This window comes from Psammomys obesus, unplaced genomic scaffold (genome assembly GCF_907164565.1).
Source record: "Psammomys obesus unplaced genomic scaffold, mPsaObe1.curated_primary_1811, whole genome shotgun sequence".
Classification (NCBI taxonomy): Eukaryota; Metazoa; Chordata; class Mammalia; order Rodentia; family Muridae; genus Psammomys; species Psammomys obesus.
In genome coordinates this window covers 6,829,430-6,849,373 of record NW_026585691.1, presented here as the reverse complement: position 1 = coordinate 6,849,373, position 19,944 = coordinate 6,829,430, and the positions used below count along the sequence as shown (strand labels likewise).

At 50.8% G+C, this 19,944-nt stretch overlaps 1 protein-coding gene across 1 annotated transcript; it reads left to right on the top strand.

Annotated features, from left to right (window-relative positions):
* The first annotated feature begins 13,058 nt into the window (after window positions 1-13,058).
* Foxb1 (forkhead box B1) lies at window positions 13,059-16,213 on the top strand. The gene is made up of 2 exons (XM_055596920.1): window positions 13,059-13,385; window positions 13,660-16,213. Exon 2 carries the CDS (start codon window positions 13,714-13,716, stop codon window positions 14,689-14,691), a length of 978 nt encoding a protein of 325 aa, XP_055452895.1. The 5' UTR covers window positions 13,059-13,385; window positions 13,660-13,713; the 3' UTR covers window positions 14,692-16,213.
* Window positions 16,214-19,944: the final 3,731 nt, after the last annotated feature.

Here is a 19,944-nt window from a genome sequence, read left to right as displayed (position 1 = left end):
CACCTGGGGGTGGGGTGCTGATCCCCTTCCCTTGTTTCTCTTCCCCCTGTTAATGTTCATGTTTAACCTATTAAAGTCTTCTCTCAACAAACTCTTAACTTTTCTTAAGAAAGAGATGGAGGGGAGGTGTTTTTCTTGCAGACCAAACAAGTCTTGCTCGTTATTCCTGCTGTGGGTTTCTGTGTATATTGGTGTGATAGCACAGTATGTCAGACTCTGACTCAAGTATTGGTGACATGTAGGTCTTCCTTCCTTTGTCTTTTTGTTGTTTGTTTGTGAGGTGTTTTTGTTTGGTTGTTCGGTTGGTTGTTTTTGTTTTTTGAGTGCTGAGATTAAACTACCCACTCAAAGGTTTTAGAACCACTGTTTGAAAACCACCAGGCTTTGTAATAAATAAGAAGACTGTCCATTTTTCATAAACAGCTCCACATTTATCTAGTGAAAATGCAGCCAAGGCAGAGGGTAGGCCCATTGGAACAGCCTGCATGAAAGTAACTAGCAAAATCTGCTAGGAAGGTATTAGCCTGGCCAACCTCCTTTCCAGCAGGCTAGAGGCTGGGAAACACACACAGACATGGACAGACAGACAGACAGACACACACACACACACACACACACACACACACATACACACATGCACGCACGCACGCACGCACACACACCATGCCTTGAAAGAAAGGTAAAGACATATTTCTCAGGCTGGGGAGAGGGCTCAGTGAATAAATGCGCTTGCTGTCCCAGCCTGGCCACTTGAGTTCTATTCCTGGACCTTATGGTAAAAAAGAACTGACTCAAGAAAACTGTCCTCTGACCTCCAGGCCTGTGCAGCAGCATGGGCCCCACCCCCGGCCCTTTCCCTCGTGCTCACATCATGATAATAACTATTAAAATGTTTAAATTTAAGGACCCATTTCCTGTTTTGTGAAATGGGGCCCCTCACAAGCTGTTTACAAGCTATTTGCTAGAGTGTAGGCTCTGCAGTTTATTAGCGTCCCTGGGGGACAGAGGCGTCTTCCTGCAAAAGAAAGCACCCCAGCGGCACTGTCTGGCTTGTTTTGAAAATCATTCCACATAAAATGAGTTACCTCTTAAGAAACAAATAACAGGGCGGGGGAAGAGAAATGTCTTAATAAGAAAAATTGGAAACTCAGATAACTGGGAGAAAAATGTTTCTAATCCAGCTCTATAAATTTGGTGTTTTTTTTTTTTTTTTTTTAGAATCAGGCCATCTGGAAAGCATGTCTCCTTGTGACACACACCACTGCCAGCTGTTGCTTCAAGGGTCTGGCAAATCCACCCTTGAGCAGAATGGCCACTTCTTTCATTCCTGGAGACCTCCAGCTTTTTCCCCCCTTTCCATGGGCGGTGACTTTATAAAGAGAGCTGTTGTTTTATTTACTCTCCATTAATCACACTCCACTGTAAACAAAGTGTCTGTTTTAGTTCTGCTGACAATTAACCGCTTGTCACCATCTCCCTCAAGTACCTTCTGCATCTGGCTACAAGGGGAGGCTCTCCATCAAGATGAATGTGTGTTTCAGCAAACTCGGGTTTGCATCTCTCCTAGGCTCATCAGCAGTCAGGATTACATTGTGAGGACTCTCACCTCAGCGCCTTGGTGAGGGTATATTATTAGAGAGGGTAAAAAGAAGCTTTCTTGGGCTATCTTTCCCTATCTATGTTGGCACTGGAATAAAAACAGAGCGCAACTTGGGGCCTTTGGGAAAGAGTTGAGGGAGTGAGGTCAGATAAAGGAGGAACCGCTAAGTAAAACTATTTTTTTGTAAACCCTCGGGTATGTGGTGACAACTTGAGAGGTTGTTGGGAAATCTGTCTCTCCTTTAATAATGTCCTCATCCTACTGGATCAAGAGTACCATCTGTGACTACTGGTGACCACCAGAAAATTTTATCCACTACTCTCACTAGATTTCAACAGGACGAGACTCTCCTCACTCCCGAATGCCCCTTTCTTCTGGGATAACTTTACTTCCTTTAAAATGGAGGGTGCCAAGTTCCTTAATATTCTCTCAGCAAGACATGTATCTTAAAGGCAAAACAAATGTTACATTTAGTGGTTTGTTGAGGGAGATTTCACCAGTGTGTTCCCTGAAGCCTTCTTAGAGCTCATAGGAAATCAAATTGAGCACCCATGCTCTACCAGTTTTGTACAGTAAGCCCTAAAAAAGGAAGAGACCGTACATGTGGGAGGGCCACTGAGGGAACCTGCAGACCAGGCCAAAGCGAGTAAGGCTGGGTTTCTCAGGTAGAGCCACCCCAGATTTAGTTTACACTCATTCCCAAACCAAAGAGACTCAGATCACTCCCTGGAAGGTAGATTCTCGGACAAAGGGTTTAACTGATGGGGAGCCGGGGATAGGTCCATGGAGGGCAACACAGGGTCAGGCATCAATTGGCAAGAGGCAGGATGGAGCCGAAGTGACCAGTGTCAAACCAGAAAATGCTAATGTCTTTCAGGTAGGGACTGAGGGACCAGCCTGGGCCATGCATAAACGGAGAAAGAAGGTGGCGTGGTAGGGAGGTCTTCATCGTTCCTCTTCTGACAAAATCTGATCAATCTAACTTCATGTAATTGGCTTTAATGAGGTATGGGGAGGAATCTTTGCCCTGAGGTCACCAGCCTGAGCAGGTGGTTGCTCCAGGTGCTGCTCTTGCTCACAGCCCACCACCCTACCACCCTGTCCAAGCAGTGTGCATGCCACACCACCAGGCTTTAGCACCGTAAGGAGCAAAGAGGTTTGAGAACCGGACCGTGGACTCAACTTCTGCCCGTTTTTACCTGGTAATTTATGCACAATTAATTGAGATATCTTTTATACTTGATGTGTTGCAAAATTAATGCCTAATTTATGTAATTAGTCAATTAACTCTAATTCCAGCATATGTTCCCAATGCCCAGAAGGTGTTCTGTTTCTCAGGTACTTATTTTGATGTCACGAAAGGCAGCTAATTAATTTTACATGCATATTAATCTGAGCTCTCTTTAGCCGTTCCCTTTGTGCAAGTAATTTTAATATTTGTGTTTCTAACCTTGGGGGGTGGGCAGGATGAGGAAGGTGCAGGCGAGGACCACATAAAGGATCCGGATGGTGCCTGAAGATGACCACCACCCAACCAGCCCCTCTTGCACCCTGGGTGTGGGGCAGGGCTATGGTAGAGCGCCCAAGTATCCACAGACTACAAGGGTTGAGACCTTAGGGGCCATTGCTGTTGCCATCACAAGCAGTGACACGATTTGTGCTCTCCTTGATGAATGGTATTAGCTTGGGGCAAGGAAGTTCCCGGTCGTGCTGACGGCTGCTTCCCAGGCACTGGGGGGAAGGGGACATCTGGGCAAACCACGCCTTCTCTAGTTAAGCCCCCCAGGAAGAGGTTTATTTCTTTACTAATTTGTTTAGTTTAATACTTAAGGGCAGCACAGACTTCCTGGCCAATGCAGGGAGGCCGAAAGCGAACGAACTGCCCAGCAGGAGCAGCTCTTTACCGACTACCTCTCTGGTGTCCAGGGCCCGCGCACGCGCCTGGGCTCCCCCAAGCTGCGGCGTGGAAGGAGAAGCGAGCGGCGCGTCTGTGCAGGTTGCCCCGGGTCCTCCCTGGAAGCCGAGTCCGAGCAGGCCGAAAGTTTACTTTCCAAGTTATTTGGGTGGCGCACTAAAACTTTTATCCTTTTTGGCCAAATTAATGAGCAATTTAATTAATAAAATCAGAGTGTAGTGTAAGTGCGGCGATAATGAAGTTAAATGAGTGCACAGTAAAATATTCACTAATCCAGCGCATTGCCGAATACCCCCTTAATTCTGCTTAACACTAAAAGGGTTTTGAGCACCATAATGAGATTCCTCTGTCTGCTAATTAATTGACACGCTCCTGAATATTCATACGAGCTAGCACCAATACGTTCCTAATTGCACCGCGGAACAGATCTCAGAGGAAAGTAAACCGCCAAAGACTTAATTAAAATAATGTATTCCAGATCCAGGACAAGATAAGACATTTGCCTTGGAGCGCGCTAAGGAAGTGGCACCTGGTTGGTGGAGGGGAGAGATATCAAACGCCCAAGCCCAGCCTGACATAGGTGGCCGAGGGAGGCTAGGCAGTTTCAGAAGGCCAGAGCTGGGTGCTGGGTCCGAACCCTGAGGCGGAGGAGGCGTGGCTCCTAGGTGTGTCCCTGATTCTGCTGCCCTTTGCCCCTTACAGAGGGAGGAGCCGGATGGTGGGGCCTAGGACCCTCTTCCCCGGGGCCCCTGTGCCCTCTGCTCTCTCCCCGCCTTTCCCAGGCTGGTCCCTGGTCCCGGATGCTGTCTCGAGGCACGCGGGGGAAAGAGCAGTTCGGAAATTCCAGGAGAAACGTTACATTCCAGAGCTTGTCTACGCGTCCACGACCCCAAGTCCCTCAACCGGGTTGCGGTCTGAGCGGAGTCGCTGACGCCTCTCTTTGGGAGAAGGTGACAGCTGGGGGGAGGATGCGTGGGTGGCGGAGACGGCCCTGTCCTGGGTGCCTCTCCCGGATTCCAGCGCGAGGGCGCGCGCTGGCCACCGCTAACCACAGAGCTGCAAGGCGCTGGGCGCGCGCTCTTTCCTGCTCGAGTCCGGCGCGCTTCACGTCCCAGCGCCTCTCGCTCGGTCGCCGGGTAGGAGGATTAACTAGAGTGAGGACCCGCTTCTAGGCTCCAACTCCACAGCCTTTTTTTTTTTTTTTAATACCGGCGAAGTGAAAGGAAATGCGTTCTTGGAAAGACGGGCCTCCCCCCCACCCCTTCTTTTTGGAAAAAAAAAATCACCACAGGTTTAAAACTAAAGAGTTTACTTGAGAGCATACAAACGCGTATTTATTATACATATGTACGCATTAACAATGTAAATTACACCGCCAGCAGTTGCTGGTTGTTTATTCATTAGATCTTTAGAAAATCTACATTGCCTCCAGATAGCGCGATGATAATGTGAAATACACAAGCAGTTTACATAACCGGCTCCTCCACGGAGCGCTCCGCGCGCTGCCACTCCGAGTCATCAACAGGTCGCGCGCGAGCGGACTCGATCGAAGGGAAAACCTAAGTTTGCTAACTGTGGCCGGAGATGCAAGCAGCCGGGGAGGCCCTCTTGGGAAACCGTGTAGGACAAGGAGGATAGAGCCTGGCTCGAGTATTTCACCCTCTTTGCGTGCACCTATCCTTTTCTTTGCAATTTAAAAAAAAAACAAAACCAAAAACAAAAAGGTTTATAAAGGTTGGGGACGGCAAGAAGACGGATAGACTCCCCCAAACTCCGGCTACTGGGAAGTGTGTCTTAAAGACCTTGAACCCAAACTGCTTTGGGGGTGAAAGGAGAGGTGTCCGGGGAATAGACGGCCTACCTATGCAGAGGGGACGCCGTCCGCTCCACCAATCAAATCAAGGTGGCCGCCGTAACCAAACGGTTGTCACTCCAAACGAGATCACCTCTCTGGAATTAGAGAACGCTTGCTTCGTGGCTCTAGATTTATCCAGAGGATGGAGAAGGCACTGTTGGGGGGGGGGAATGATACCCGCGGTATTAATACTTATTTTCCAAAACTCCCCCCCCCCAAATTGATTGAAAATAGAACTAGGTGCAAAGACGTGTGTAGAGGCAGTCGGCCTGAGTCGCAAGGACCGAGGCGGGCCATCCCTCCTGTAACTGCACGGGCGGGTTGGCGATTTATGGGACACTGTCCACCTAGCTGATGCGGCCTACCGCTGAGCTGCTGAGGTGTGCTAGTGGTGAGCTGAGAGGGTCCGGGTGGGAGGTTTGGATTTTCTGTTTCCTGCAAACACCCCCCCCCCTTTCTTTTGCAATTATAGGCCTGCTGGGTACCTTGAAGAATGTCCCCAGGGCTGCGCTCCGGGGACTGGACAACAGTTTGGTGGAGGAATGGAAGCTGGTTTCCAGAGGGGAAAGAGGGAAGGCGGAAAGGGAAAATGAAAAAGAAAAGAGGGGAGGGTACGCAGAGGACAGGAGCTCTTAGGGCGCCGGACCCCCAGCTGTGACCCCCCCACCGAGCTCCAGGGCCGCCGGGAACGTCCTGAGGGGGTGCAGGACAGTGGGATCCCAGAGGGCGCCGGGCCTGGACCTCCAGCTGAGCTCCTGTGCTGAGGCCAAGGTGCACAGCCCAGGTACCAGGTGAGCTCCAGCGGGGCGGAAGGACTCCGCTTGCCCCGGGGCGCCCAGCCTCCCGAGGCCAGGCTGGCTCCGCCAAGCCCCGCCCCCAGCTATTCTAAACTGGGGGTGGGGAGATGAGGGGGAAGGCCCGGAGGATCAGCGGCTTTCTTTTCTCCCTTTTTCCTTTTCAGACTTCTTTGTGGGTGGCAGCTCAGTGGGGGATGCGTGCACACACACACACACACACACACACACACACACACACACACACGGGGGGGGGGGAGAATAAACGAATAGTTTTAACCCTCCCAGTAACACCGAGAGTTACTCCCATCTGAAACCTGTAGGGGATTTTAAGGAAAAAAAGCCGTTTCTGCTATTAAGAAAACCCATACTGCTCTCGGCCACCCTGCTTCAGCTCCCCCGCCCCCAGCCTGAATAAATAAAACAAAGCAGGGGGTTAAGAACGACGACCCACAGGTTGCCAGTTTTCAAAACAAATTAAAGAAGGGGGCTTTGGTGAGTTGCAATCAAAATAAAAAAATATCGTGGGTGCAAAATAGTCCTCATTTCAAAAGTGTGCAGTTCCCCTGGATCAAGCGTATTCAAACTTTAAAACCTTTGCAGTCAACCTCTCCTCCCCGTAACACATTCAAAGAAAGTTGAAAAACATTTCACTGTTTATTAACAGCTGGCAAATTGTTCCAAAGTTAAAAGATGTCTATAATACACAACACACTTTACATTCAAAGAGGTTAAAAAAAAAAAAAAACGTTTCGCTGCTTATTAACAGCTGGCTATTTTATTTTAAATATTATGTTAAGGAATATTTTATTATTTTACTATTTTAAGAATAAGGTGCCTACCTAGACAGCCTGTTTTATTTTTTTTTCAATCTAAGCAAACAAATAATTTCCAACAAAGAAGATGGGTTGAAAAGGGGGCGATTTTTCTCCCCTTCTCTCTCTCTTAAAAAAAAAAAGAAGATCGTTCGCTCCACCCCGCTATTAAACAAAGCACAACAATACCTTTTTCTGGGTGGCACTGCGCAGAAGTTGATTCAGTTTTGACAATGTTGTTTAGCTATCATTTGCTATTTTGAATGAATGGAAGCAATCCCCGCTTTTACAACATTTGTTTCCTATTATGGAGAGGCGCAGCAGTTCAGGGCGCACATGTGAAAGTGGCTGTTTGATTCTCTTTTTCATCCCCCTGACCCTACTTTTGTCTCCCCTCACCCTGGGAATGTCACGCCTCGATACTTCACTTTGAGCCCCGGGAGAAAGTGGCTTTGTTACTCCCTTTTAGACATACAAGAAATTGTTCTCTTTCCCCCCGCTGTAAAAGATACTTCACATCGGGACTCGGTTCACAAGTGCAATGCAATTTGGCTTAGTCCAACCTTTGTTCTGCTTGTACAAATGAGCGAACAGTGCGTACATTATACAGTTGATCTACTGCTGTCTTAACCCCAGAGTTAGGGGCTGGGAGAAAAAGCAAGTTAATCCCTTCAATACCAAGGTAGCTTTAGCAATATTCCCTCCATTAAAAATTAGAGCTCGGAGTTCGGTCCTCAATTTCACACAGCTCGAAGCAAAACTTGAGGGGTGGGGCCAGCCCCCCAGACACAGCAGAAATTCCTGCAGGGGCTTTTGGCAAACGCTTTTTAGACACACACTGTCAGGTTTGGTGAAGCTCGGATGCAATCTATGCAATTGTTTGTGTAAAGGGGAGATTTGATTTGGAAACCGAGATCTTTAAGCTGTGAGGTCCCACAAGCAAAGCGAACACCAAATGGCATTTGGAAAACTGATTCCAAAGACAGGGCATTGTACCGAGCAGGGAAAAGAGCTGCTTTTCACGTGCGTTGGAATCGCCTGCTCCCCGGAAGGACAGCTGTCACTTTTTAAGACTGGGGGGGGGGGGGAAGGTAGGGGTACAGCTGCAGTGGCGCCCAACTTCTGCTATGTTTTAGACTTGGGGTTGAAAGGAAAGCCAGGCCTCTGGTTCGCTTCACCTTGCAGCAGCTGGTGGGATGACAGCGGGGAGAAATATCCAGGTCGCTCGTTTTTTTTCCTCCTGCCTCAGACAGAGTGTCACAGCCTCGGTTTCTTGGTGGGGACAGGAGGGATACCCCTGAAATCGACCTTGCCTGTTTAGATGGGGCTAAATTGAGGGTGCGGGGATATTGGGGGGCAACCACTGGCCATTCTAAGGTTACTGGGAACTGGCGAGGTTGAACCAGCAGGTGGGAGGAGCGTGATTTTAGGCCGTAGAAAATACTAACCAAGTTTGATTTCAGCCTCCCTGTTCTGCCCATGTGGGCATCATCAGCCGATGAAATGGTCCCCAAACTCCCTTTCAGGCATTTTTTTTCCTTTGGTAGCAGGGCCCGGGGCGGCTGGCAGAGGTGATAGGCTGGCATTTGGTACCAATTACTGTTGGCACAAGAGGAAAACGTGTGTCTGCTCCCCAAGCCTCCCATCGTAGGAGCAGTTTTGTCAATAGCATGACTAGGGAAGGGCAGGCTCAGAATCCCGCGGAAGTCGCTAGCGAAAAGCGAGGGTACGTTGCTTCTTGGGCCACGCGGGGGTCTCTGAGGCCCTCGAACCTGCAAGGGCAAGAGACAGGACACGCCGATAAGCCTGCTCTCCGTGTACCTCAGAACAGGAAAGCGAGGCAGAGTTGGGGGGCCGGGGGGGAGAGAGGGGGAGCGATGAGGTGTGTGTTGGGGGGCGGGTCACGATGCCCAGCACAAACAGCCCGCGACCCTCTGGACGGCATTTTTTTTTTTAATTGTCCTCTGACAGGCTGAAGAAGTTTGTTTAGCGCTGAATACCCCGCAGAACAAAATCCTTTTGAAAGGGGAGCTAAGTCGTTTCACGCCACCAAAGTGCAGATCTGGTCCCGAATGACTGATGGGACAAAAGGGGCGCAGCGCTTTTGGCGCGGGTTTCTCAGAACCGGCGCGCAGCGGCCGGGAAGAGCGGAGCGCACCGCGGGGGACCCCCCTCAGAACCCTCAAACCTCAGCTGCCCCTGCGCCCCAGCCCTCGGTCCTCCCGGCCGCCCCACCGCCAGCCCAGGCAGCCCCTAGAGAAGCGAGGGTCAGGGCGAATACAGGAGGGCGCAGTGGGGAGAAATGCAAGAGCCCAGGGGAGCGATGGCGGGGCAGAGCCGGGCTCAGCCCTGCCCAGGCCGGGTGCCTGCGGTTCCGTTTTCCAGCAGGGGCGACGAGTATTGTTCTTAGCGTCAGGGAAACCTTTCAGACGCTGCCGGGTTCGAACCTTCCACCTCCCATCCGGTTTGGTAAATATTAACAAACTGGGGCGCGGCTATTTTGTGGAGTGTGTTTGGTAGGTTGGCGGGAGGGGATGGGTAGGAGAGGGCTCTCCTCTCCTCCTCCTCCGCAAGCCAACCCCACCTACACACACACACACACACAAACACACACACACACACACACACCTGCTTAACAACACAAGGAATCAAAATCAATATTGTTTTTGTCACCCCTCTGTCTCCTTTTCACTCCCTCGGCAGCTCGGGTGCCACTGAAGCGAATTGTGGATTTATGGAGGGAAATTAGCATAAATTATTGCAAAATCTGCAGCCGTGTGTGGTCCAGCTTGTGGGAAAAGAGGCTCCCGCAAACTTTCGGTGGAGAAAGGTGGTAGGCGGTGGGCTTGACAGGGCGGTGAATGGTCCTCGCTGGAGAGGATTCCCATTTGGTTGGCACATGGGCTGTAATGGACTTGTGTGTGTTTTCTACAGTTTTCCCAACAACCGCTTAAGCCCCCCCGGGTCGGAGTTGCCCCTCCCACCTCCACCCGGCTTCTGTTGGCTTTGCATTTTGGACAATAGACGCACGTTTTCAAGATTTCTGGAAAGCATTCCTCTTTATAAGCCCACTCCTAAAACGCTGTAAACAGTTTGCAACTCCCCCCCCCTCCCCCGAGCCTTGAAAACCCCTGGCAGCAACTGAGGTAGAACGTTGCAGCGATGCTCACGGGTGAAAACGCGCCTCTCACAGCCCCTTTCCCCTCGCAAGGCGAACTTGCGCGACTTAGTTCCGTTTACTTAATTAAGCCTGACCGTGGGCAGTGAGCCTCAGCTCCCTTCCCCACTGTTGTCCATCTTTGAAAATTCCTCAAACACCAATTCCTGCTTGTATTATTGCATGGACTCCGTGATGACAGTTTTCCCCAGGGAGATGAACAGAGATTTATTCCAAGTGAGGGTTGGTGATGGTGTGTTCCCCCCCGCCCCCGTGAACATTTCTACTTTAGAATTTAGTTAATCTTCTGTTTGCTCTGAGCAGTGATTTCGACAGCCACACAATGGCTCCTTTTGCAGGACAACAAAATGCCGATTGTTAAAATAAGGAAACAGTGTTCGCTCCCTGTTCCTCACCATTAACCTGCACGCATACAGAGTAGGAAGAGTATCTTGTTCGTTTGTCTCTAGCTAGAGGGAAAGCAACAGCCTTTTACCATCTCTAACGCAACCACCACAAACATCTTATCCGTCTTTGCATTGTGCACGTGTTTGCTAAAAAGGACCTTTAAAATACGCAAGGGCTTCCGCTCCGGTACCTTTCCACCCAGGAGCCATCCTGCCTGGTTTAAAGAAGCGCCTATTGTAGTGCCTCGGAGGCCAGCTGTATCTGGAGCAAACAAGACTTGGACCAGCCTTCGATCCCTCTCCAAACATCCCTCGGGTTCTCCACCCCTTTTCGCTCCCAGCTCCTCCCACCCCAGACCCTAGAGCCTAACCTGGGCACGCGCAGAAACACTCCCAAACCTTAGTTCGCTAGCGGCGGTAGCGCGCGCAGCTCAGGCCGGTAGGTCTGTCTGTGGCCCAAACTGGGCCTGGGGTCCGACTGATTTGATCTTTGGAGAAGCCTTGCCCCCGCGAGACAGGTCAACGCCCCCACCCCCACCTCCCTGCCCCCCTCCTCCGCCTGGTTATTTTTTCCCCGAATTAAGAAGGTGACAGGATTCTTCCCTTCAAGCACTCTGTTAATATTGAAAAACGTGCGCTTGCATCTAAAGCGCGGCAGCCCGGGCGCCAGAGCCATTTCAATATTAATGAAATTGTTTAATCTCCTAAATTCGTCGTGTTTAAGTTACGTTTTGGTGAGTTATTGACCAGCTTCGAAACTGTGGTTAATGAAGTTATGTGAGTGGCTGGGTGGCTGGGTGGCTGGGTGGCTGGGTGGCTGGGTGGCTGGGTGGCTGGGTGCGCGCGTGCGCGTGCTCACAAGCTGAAAGGCTTGTTGTTATTTTTTTAAAATATGCTCTCCACAGACCGATGCACTACTGTCGCTCAAAGTGTAACAAACCTCACACTAGAACTCTCCGTCTCCTCCTGGGGGGGGGGGGGGGAATGAAGCGAAGAAAAGGAAAAAGAGGTTTCCAAGGTTTAAAGCCTGTTCTGTGTAGGCTGTGGATATTGAGTTAACATGGTGGCATGGGGGTACTTTTTAAAACCCAAAGGCCCGGGAAAGCGCTGAAAAGCGTGGCAACTCCTGGCTGGTATTCACTGCATGCATAGGTCTGGCTGACTCACTGTTTATTTCCTAGCACTTCGGTGATGATGGCGAGACGAAGATGGTGATAGTGCTAATAACCATTCATTTAACCCTCAAAAGGCCAATCCGAACTCAAAAGAGCCCTTCTACCCTCACCAGGCCCAAAGACCAGAGGCACGCCCCATTCCCCGTCCCCCACCCCCACCCCACTCCCTAAAAACTTTCTGGTCTCTGCAGATCTCAGCAGACACGTTTTGTCTTTTCCTGACTCTGAAGAAACTATTCCCGTGTTCAAAGGGGGGGGGGAGGGAGGACTGTAAAAGGCTGAGCTGCTAACTTCCAATCACCAGGAGGAAGGAGACCGGAAGAGATAATGTGCATCACACGAACTCAGGCCCTCCTTAGGCCGGCATGCCGCCTTGCCTCAACGTCCCCTGAGCCTCCTTGTGCCCATCAAACTGAAGAAAGACTTACAAAGTAAAAACCTCCTAACTTCATCCATTCTTTTCCTTTAAAAACAAACTTACCTTGGCCTGGAGAGATGGCTCAGCCATCAAAGGCTAGGCTCACAACCAAAAACAAATAAATAAATAAATAAATAAATAAATAAATAAATAAATAAAAACTTACTTAACTCATTTACATGCAAAACAGACCCATCTGCCCAGCTGTCTGAATATTTATACCTATGTGTGTGTCTATCGACTTAGCACCTTCTGAAAACGAGGACAGTACACTCTAAGGTCCAGCTTTGGAAGCCTCCCGGAGGAGGCCAAGTCAAATTTCGACCTGCCTCTTGTAGAACCGGCTTGGGGGTGGGGCTGAGAGGTACGTTTCCATCCTAAGAAAGCCACCCAGCCAACCCCGGGCAGTGCCAAGCCAAGTGAAAGGGTCGCCCTGCAAGAGAAAGCCCGTGCTGGAAGTTAGCTAACAATACACACCCGGTGCAAGGCGGAGGAGACAGAACACCCCAGCCGAGCAATTTCCATGTCAAACACCGTCTGCGAGACAGCTAGCTCCGATCCGGAGTGGCCGCCTGGCTCCCGGCTCCGCGCGCAGCCTGCTCGTACCTTCGCGACGCGCACACCGGCGGGCGCTGCCCGCTCCCCGTGGGCGGTAGAGTCTCTTCCCCGGTCGCCTAGTCTTCGGCTGGAAGTGATTTCTATTGGCCAAGGTGTCCATGTAAATAGGTGTGAAAGAACCCAGCGCTGGCCAGGCTCTCTCCCCTCTCCCTCAGTCCCCTCCCTCTGCAGCCCCCGCTCCCTCCTCCTCTTCCTCCTCCTCCTCCTCCTCCCAAGGCGATTGTCACACGGTAGCAAGAAGTGGCACATTAATGAAGCGCCGCTACAGGGGTCTTTTCTGCTCCTGTCACCGCTTAAAACTATCAGATGGTTCCAGGGTGGACATGGAGGTAGCCACCTAGCTCCGCGGAACCGCCTGTACCTCGGCAGCGCCCGCTGCATCCCGGAGGCGCCGGCTGCCACCGTGCGCTCCGGCGCTGAGCAGCGGAGCCCGGCCTCTCGGCAGGACGCACGACCCAGGGGCGCCGCGCAGCCCGCGGAGGAGAGGAGCCCGCGGAGGGAAGCTTTACCCGGCTGAGGGCAAGCCAGGCTCGCAGGTCTCCGGCGCCGCGCTCCGGCCGCGCGCGGGGAGGAACTCGGCCACCAGCGGCGCCATCCCGGATGCGGACCGGCAACTTGGAGCAACTTTAAGGTGAGCGTCCGTCTCTCCGTTTCCCTTCCCCTGCATCCAGGCCCCGCTGACTTTTTTCCTATAGCCCCGGCCCTCCCATCGCGGTCTTACCCCCTAGGCGCCCCCCCCCCCCCCCACCTTGGGTCCATCCAGTTTGGTGCGCAAAGTTGCTCGCACCCGAACCCCACCCCATCCCCCACCCCCTGTATCTCTGACTCGGCCTGAGGGATCTAGCGGGTGTCTCTACACCTAGGCTGCCCTTCTCCATCACCCTCCCCTCCTCCCGCACCCCCAGATCTGAGCAGTCCTCCCGGCCGCGCAGACCCTGAGCAAGCGGGCGAGCGCGAAGATGCCTCGGCCGGGCCGCAACACGTACAGCGACCAGAAGCCGCCCTACTCCTACATCTCCCTGACCGCCATGGCCATCCAGAGCTCCCCGGAAAAGATGCTGCCGCTCAGCGAGATCTACAAGTTCATCATGGACCGCTTCCCCTACTACCGGGAGAACACTCAGCGCTGGCAGAACAGCCTGCGCCACAACCTCTCCTTCAACGACTGCTTCATCAAGATCCCGAGGCGGCCCGACCAGCCGGGCAAGGGCAGCTTCTGGGCGCTGCACCCCAGCTGCGGGGACATGTTCGAGAACGGCAGCTTCCTGCGGCGCCGCAAGCGCTTCAAGGTGCTCAAGTCCGACCACCTGGCGCCCAGCAAGCCGGCGGACGCCGCGCAGTACCTCCAGCAGCAGGCTAAGCTGCGGCTCAGCGCGCTGGCCGCCTCGGGCACCCATCTGCCGCAGATGCCGGCCGCCGCCTACAACCTGGGCGGCGTGGCGCAGCCCTCGGGCTTCAAGCACCCCTTCGCCATCGAGAACATCATCGCGAGGGAGTACAAGATGCCCGGGGGACTGGCCTTCTCTGCCATGCAGCCGGTCCCGGCTGCCTACCCTCTCCCTAACCAGTTGACTACCATGGGCAGCTCCCTGGGCACGGGCTGGCCCCACGTGTACGGTTCGGCGGGTATGATCGACTCGGCCACCCCCATCTCCATGGCGAGCGGCGACTACAGCGCCTACGGAGTACCGCTGAAGCCCCTGTGCCACGCCGCGGGCCAGACGCTGCCCGCCATCCCGGTGCCCATCAAGCCCACGCCGGCCGCGGTGCCCGCGCTGCCAGCGCTGCCCGCGCCCATCCCCACCCTGCTCTCGAACTCCCCGCCCTCGCTCAGCCCCACGTCCTCGCAGACAGCCACCAGCCAAAGCAGCCCAGCCACCCCGAGCGAGACGCTCACCAGCCCGGCCTCCGCCTTGCACTCCGTGGCGGTTCACTGACCCACAGAAGCCGGGGCTCCTTCTCGGTCACCTCCACACCAACCCGTCTCACCACGTCCCCGACTCCGGGTCCAGCCCTCTCCAACTTAGAACGCTACCCTGACTTGCCCACTCCACCTCCTTCCTTCAATCCTCTCTCTTAGGAGAACTCCTGTTTGGTTTTTGGACCCAGAAGACAAACCGCAAACTTGCCAGAAGGCGCGTGAAAGTTGTCCTCGCCCCTGTAGGGCACCAGGGGAAACAGGAACTAGCCCAAGCCAAGCGGCCCCCCATGTACCCCCATCCAACAGGCAGGACGCCCTGACTCCCTCCTGCTCGGAGAAAACAAAAAACCAAGCAAACAAAACAAAACGCCCCCAAAACGCAACTTCTGAGCTTGGATCGGCGGAGCTCTGGACTCTGCGAGATTTCAAGACCGGAGACACAGCCTAGGAGCAGAAGCCCACCGAGGCCGCAGCAAAAGAGCTAGGGCTGGACCTTCTAGGTCCTGGAAATCTGCGGCTGCGGGACCCGCTAATCCTCCGAGCACCTCGCCTCCGCCCACCAGGCCGGGAGGGCGGACCGCTGCTTCCCCGGGCTGCCTGCGGCCCTGCCTCCCGGGCTTCTAAAGAGGATTTTCAAATTTCTTTCCTTCTGGTTTTTTTTTTTTTTTTTTTTCGGGCTAGAGGCTCCTTGGGAGTGAGGAGGGAGACCCCTAAACTGGGGAGGACGCTTGTCCTGCGCACAAGCAAAACACAACTAAAAGTCACTGTTATTGTTTACAAAGCGCGCGGTTGAAAAAAATGTAAACAGTGAATTTGAGCATCCGCCTGGCTGGGCGGGCGAGGGGGCAGAGTCCCCTTTACAATTACCTGTTGTAATGTGAATGTTTACTTTTCTGGCCAGCTTTTTTTTTGGGGGGGGGGGATAGGGAGGGAGTGGGGGAAGTTAATTGGGATGTTAACTTTCTTACTATTTAGAGGCGTTTTTAGCTATTTATTTTGATGGAGAAAGAAAGAGAGAAGAAAGGAAGAGAAAAAAAAGAAATGTGAACTAAGCCCCATCGAGAAAGCACCTAAGGGCAAGTGGGGAAGAATGTAGGTGAACCGACTGGGAACGCGAAGGGGGATATCAACAGAGCTCTTTCTGTTCGAAGAACTTTTCCGGGAAGCTGAAGGGCTGCAAAGAGTTGTAAATAGGAATGATTTACACTGTGTAAAATGCACTTTGGTTTGGTATTATTCCTTTTAAGCGTCCTAGGTAAATTGACTGAAAACAAAAACAAACAAACACAAACCAACAAAGAACAGCCTAACAGTTGTTCCGGTGTGACCTGCTTAATTTAAAAAGAGGAACTGTAGTGTTGTCCAAGCTGTGAAAATTTTTCCCCTTTTATCTTTCTTCCTCTCTGCACAGAATTCGCATGGCGTTTAAAATATTGATGCCCTTGTTCCCAGCATGCCCATTTAAAGACAGAGTTTTAAAAAGGTGTCTACATTAAATTATGACCTAGTCTAAATCATATTTTCTCATTAAAATATGTAAATTCAAATTTTGTTAAGTTTTGTGTGTTTTTGAAGACTTGCTACAAGGGACAAAAGATGGTAGCCACAGTCTGCCAACACATGGTCTGGGTGCTTTGCCTTTTCCAAATCATGTTATGGAAGCAGGGAACCCTCGTGTGCAGTTTCAGGCGTGGGAGGAATTATTCTAGGGAGACCACGGAAGACATTTGTGCACAGGGGGAGACTGAGACCAAGTACTTCAGGGCACAGGTGCAGCGCTGAAGAAAACACACTACACAACTGCTGTGCCTCCTGTGTGGTTGTGTGTCTTAAGTATGCCTTCTGTGACGTTGCGCTGACACACGCAGAAGGCTGGCGTGGAATTTACAGAGCACTCTCAGGCTGGGCTACTCCGCGCTCCTCCTGAGGCTTCCCGTCTGGAGGAACCCTTCCTCCCTCCTTCAGAGTGCTGCAGTTACTGGCTTTTCCTTTCTTTCAGAAATCACCTGAAGGTTCACTGTCCAGGTCAAGAAACCTGTTTGCTTTGCACCGAGTAGATTTCTTTCAACTCTTTCCGGGGTGGGGGGGTGGATAGTTGGATGCATTTATTTTCGAGTTGTGAATGAACCGTCTTTAAACGCCTGTCTCTAAGTACTTGGTTTCTTTCCACTTTTTTTTTTTTTTTGCAAAGAATTAAAACCTTCGGAGAATTTATGGCTCAAGGCTAATTGACACTTGGTTGAAGGGGGTCACAATATTTCCCCAGTGAGTTGTGTATTCAACTGAAGAAGTTACAAGACAAAGAGAAACTTAAATGGTGATTAACACTTTAGTGTGTAAATGATTAAACAAGGGAGCCTTGTGAAACACAGAGAAAGCCCCCCAAGACACCTAGAAACTGGTGAAGTGTTCTGTAAGGGGACCCTTCGCACCTGTCACTGCTGTGTAATTAACGTGCTACCTGGAAAAACAGTTAGGATTAATGCAAAGCATAATTAATCCTGTTGTGTCTGTTCTGTCTTTAAAAGAGAAGGATCCCACACACGCACAAACACACACACAAACACACACACAAGTGGAAAGTAAATGAATCACTAGGCTGATTAAAATGCATGAAGCTTCTAAAGCCAGTCAGACAGCGGACAACTAAACTCATTCATCAAACCTAATTCACAATTATATCAATAAGATCAGCCAGAGGAAGCCTGGAAAACTTAGCCACCCTTGGTTAAGAAACTTAGTTCTCAACTAGAGCTCATTTCAGAGAAAGAGACAAAGAAATGCATTTTCAGCGTCCTGAAAACTAAATTTAATACAGAATCTGGAATAATGTGATCTCATCTAATTTGTTAACAGTGGGGGCTGAGGGTGCATAGAGAGCTCTCGTGGGCCTCTTACATCTTCCGGTCTTAGCCAGGTAGACTGTCTTCCATGGCCTTCCTTGGCAGCTCTTTTAGGTTAGGGGGATGCACACATTCTATTAATGTACTGGAGGCAGTGAGGTACAGAGCCTGTCTCCTTTCAGGTTGCAGGCATTCTCCCCCTCCGTCAGAGCTTAATGAAGAAAGGGCGAACACGGCAACTTTGATGATATTTTGGTCTGGAGCAGAAATGTAGAGACTCCCACTCAAATAGACACATGTCCTACCCAGGCGCGCGCGCGCACACACACACACACACACACACACACACACACACACACACACCTTGGAAACTTGTGTGGATTTAGCTGAAGTGCCTCACAAACCAGGAACTTCATAAGGAATGGCTTCAAGGGTGCTCCTCTCTGTCCTGGGAAATGTTCACTTGGCTTACATCCAAAGTCAAGACCCATAGCTTTAAAATAGAGCCGGAGGGGAGATGGTGTAAGCGAAGTCCTAAAAAGTATGCTGCATTCTTTCCCACTTTTCAAATCCAGGCAGTGCTGATTTTCTATTATTGATTTTGTTTGGAAATTTAGCTATATTGTTTCTTTGAGGTTCTTCCAGGTCATGTGTTTAAGTTTATTTTAAAACTGTTCCTTTGCATTACTATCAGTGTTTACACAGGAGATGGATTTCTTCCACTTCCTCAAGGGGGGCGGGGAGCTTCAGGAGTTTCTTGCCATTCTTCAGTGACAGGGTGTCTTTGGGAAGTGGTCGGAACCTTAAGACGTGGGCTTCAGTGACTTAGATACTAAACCAGTGACTTTCATTTCTTCCAGTGGTTGAAAATATTGAGTGTCTTACAAACAGGGCTCTGGTGCAGAGCTCCAGAGGAGGGTAAAGTTACAGGCCGAGAGCAAGGAAGATTCCATACAGGAGCTCTGGCTGGTAGGTTTAGTGCTGTTTTTCTCTCTCAAATGAGGCTGCAGTTGGAGACTGCAGGACTGAGGCTCCAGTGGAAATCCCTTTGTCAGGGGTATTTAGCTGAGAGTCAGAAAAGAGCAGGGTCCCTTCTTAAATTCTTCATATAAATGCCAATTAATATATTTTTCTTCTAGAAGTCAAGTAAGTGCAGAGACACCCAAACAAAAACAAAACCAAAGCAGCCCAACCCACTGGCTGCGAAGCCTCAAAGGAAATGCATTTGTTTCGTTTAAACTAACAACAAATTATCTAATTAATATGTTTCAATTACAGTGTGAAAAGGACAGCCCCAGGACCTCCCGCCGCGGGGGCACAATAGCCCCAGAGCCCACTCTAGGAATTTACAATAACTGCACATCTGTCTCTTTATTTCTCACTTTTTGAGTCTAAAACTCCTCTCCAGATCACTTCAAACCACGGCTTGAATTATGAAATATGTCCCAGTGTTAAAGGGGGACAAAACTTTGCCCACGGATGCTTCATTTGCAAGCCAAAAAAAAAAAAAAGTGAAAGCCCATTGAAGAGCATTAAACAAATATATTAGAATTCTGTCACTTTATGCAATTGAGTAGATCAAATGAAGGGCCCCGGCCACTTCATTCACTCTCATTCACTCGAATAGAAAATGCAAAGAATAGCAACCGAGACTGGGCCACCGCTGTAGACTTAGCTCCTTTTACTAGGAGACAAAAAGGCTGAATTTTCACAAATACATTGCTGACTTGGGGACTAGGAAACGGGGCCTGGAACCCCTTTGGAATTTAAATTCATTTTATCTTCCCTTCTCTTTGCAGGGATCTGTTTGCACTACAGTGCAGAGATGCAGCAGGCTTCTTGGGGCTGCTGAAAAAAAAGGGGGGAGGGGAAAAGAGTGAGTGTGGGGGGAGGGCTATTCAGATTCCCAGAGAACTAACTCTTGGCTATCAATTAACACTGAGGTCTGAGATAATCAGTTTGGGTTTAGCAAATCTTTGTCTACATCCACATAAACACCACAACATCACAGGCCAGGCTACACAAGTTCTCAGAGACCAGAGCCTCCCGTGTGGGCTACCGAGTTTTCTTCATTCAGTGAATATCTGAGGCTGGAGCTGAGCTCCACACACCACCACCCACCTACCCCCGACTCCCGCCCAGCTAGCCACCCAATTTGCTCACTTTGATCATTAGATATACCATGTTAAAACCAGGAGAGATGTCACATGTCACGCCTGGGTTAGAATTCCCAAGTCAGGATTCATTTTGATCCCGGCATGGATTGGGTGTATTTGGGTAACGGAAGTGATCTTGTAGGGATGCTTCTGTCTTGTGGCTGATTCCCAAGGCATACATTTTTGTCTTGGTGAACTTCAAATATCTTCATATCATTCAGGACTTCCAATCGCCTCCTACAGATGATAGGAACCCCGGCAGCTTCCTCC

Excerpts from the sequence above, each read along its gene's own strand:
- Foxb1 (XM_055596920.1), top strand. The coding sequence starts at position 13,714 with ATGCCTCGGCCGGGCCGCAACACGTACAGCGACCAGAAGCCGCCCTAC.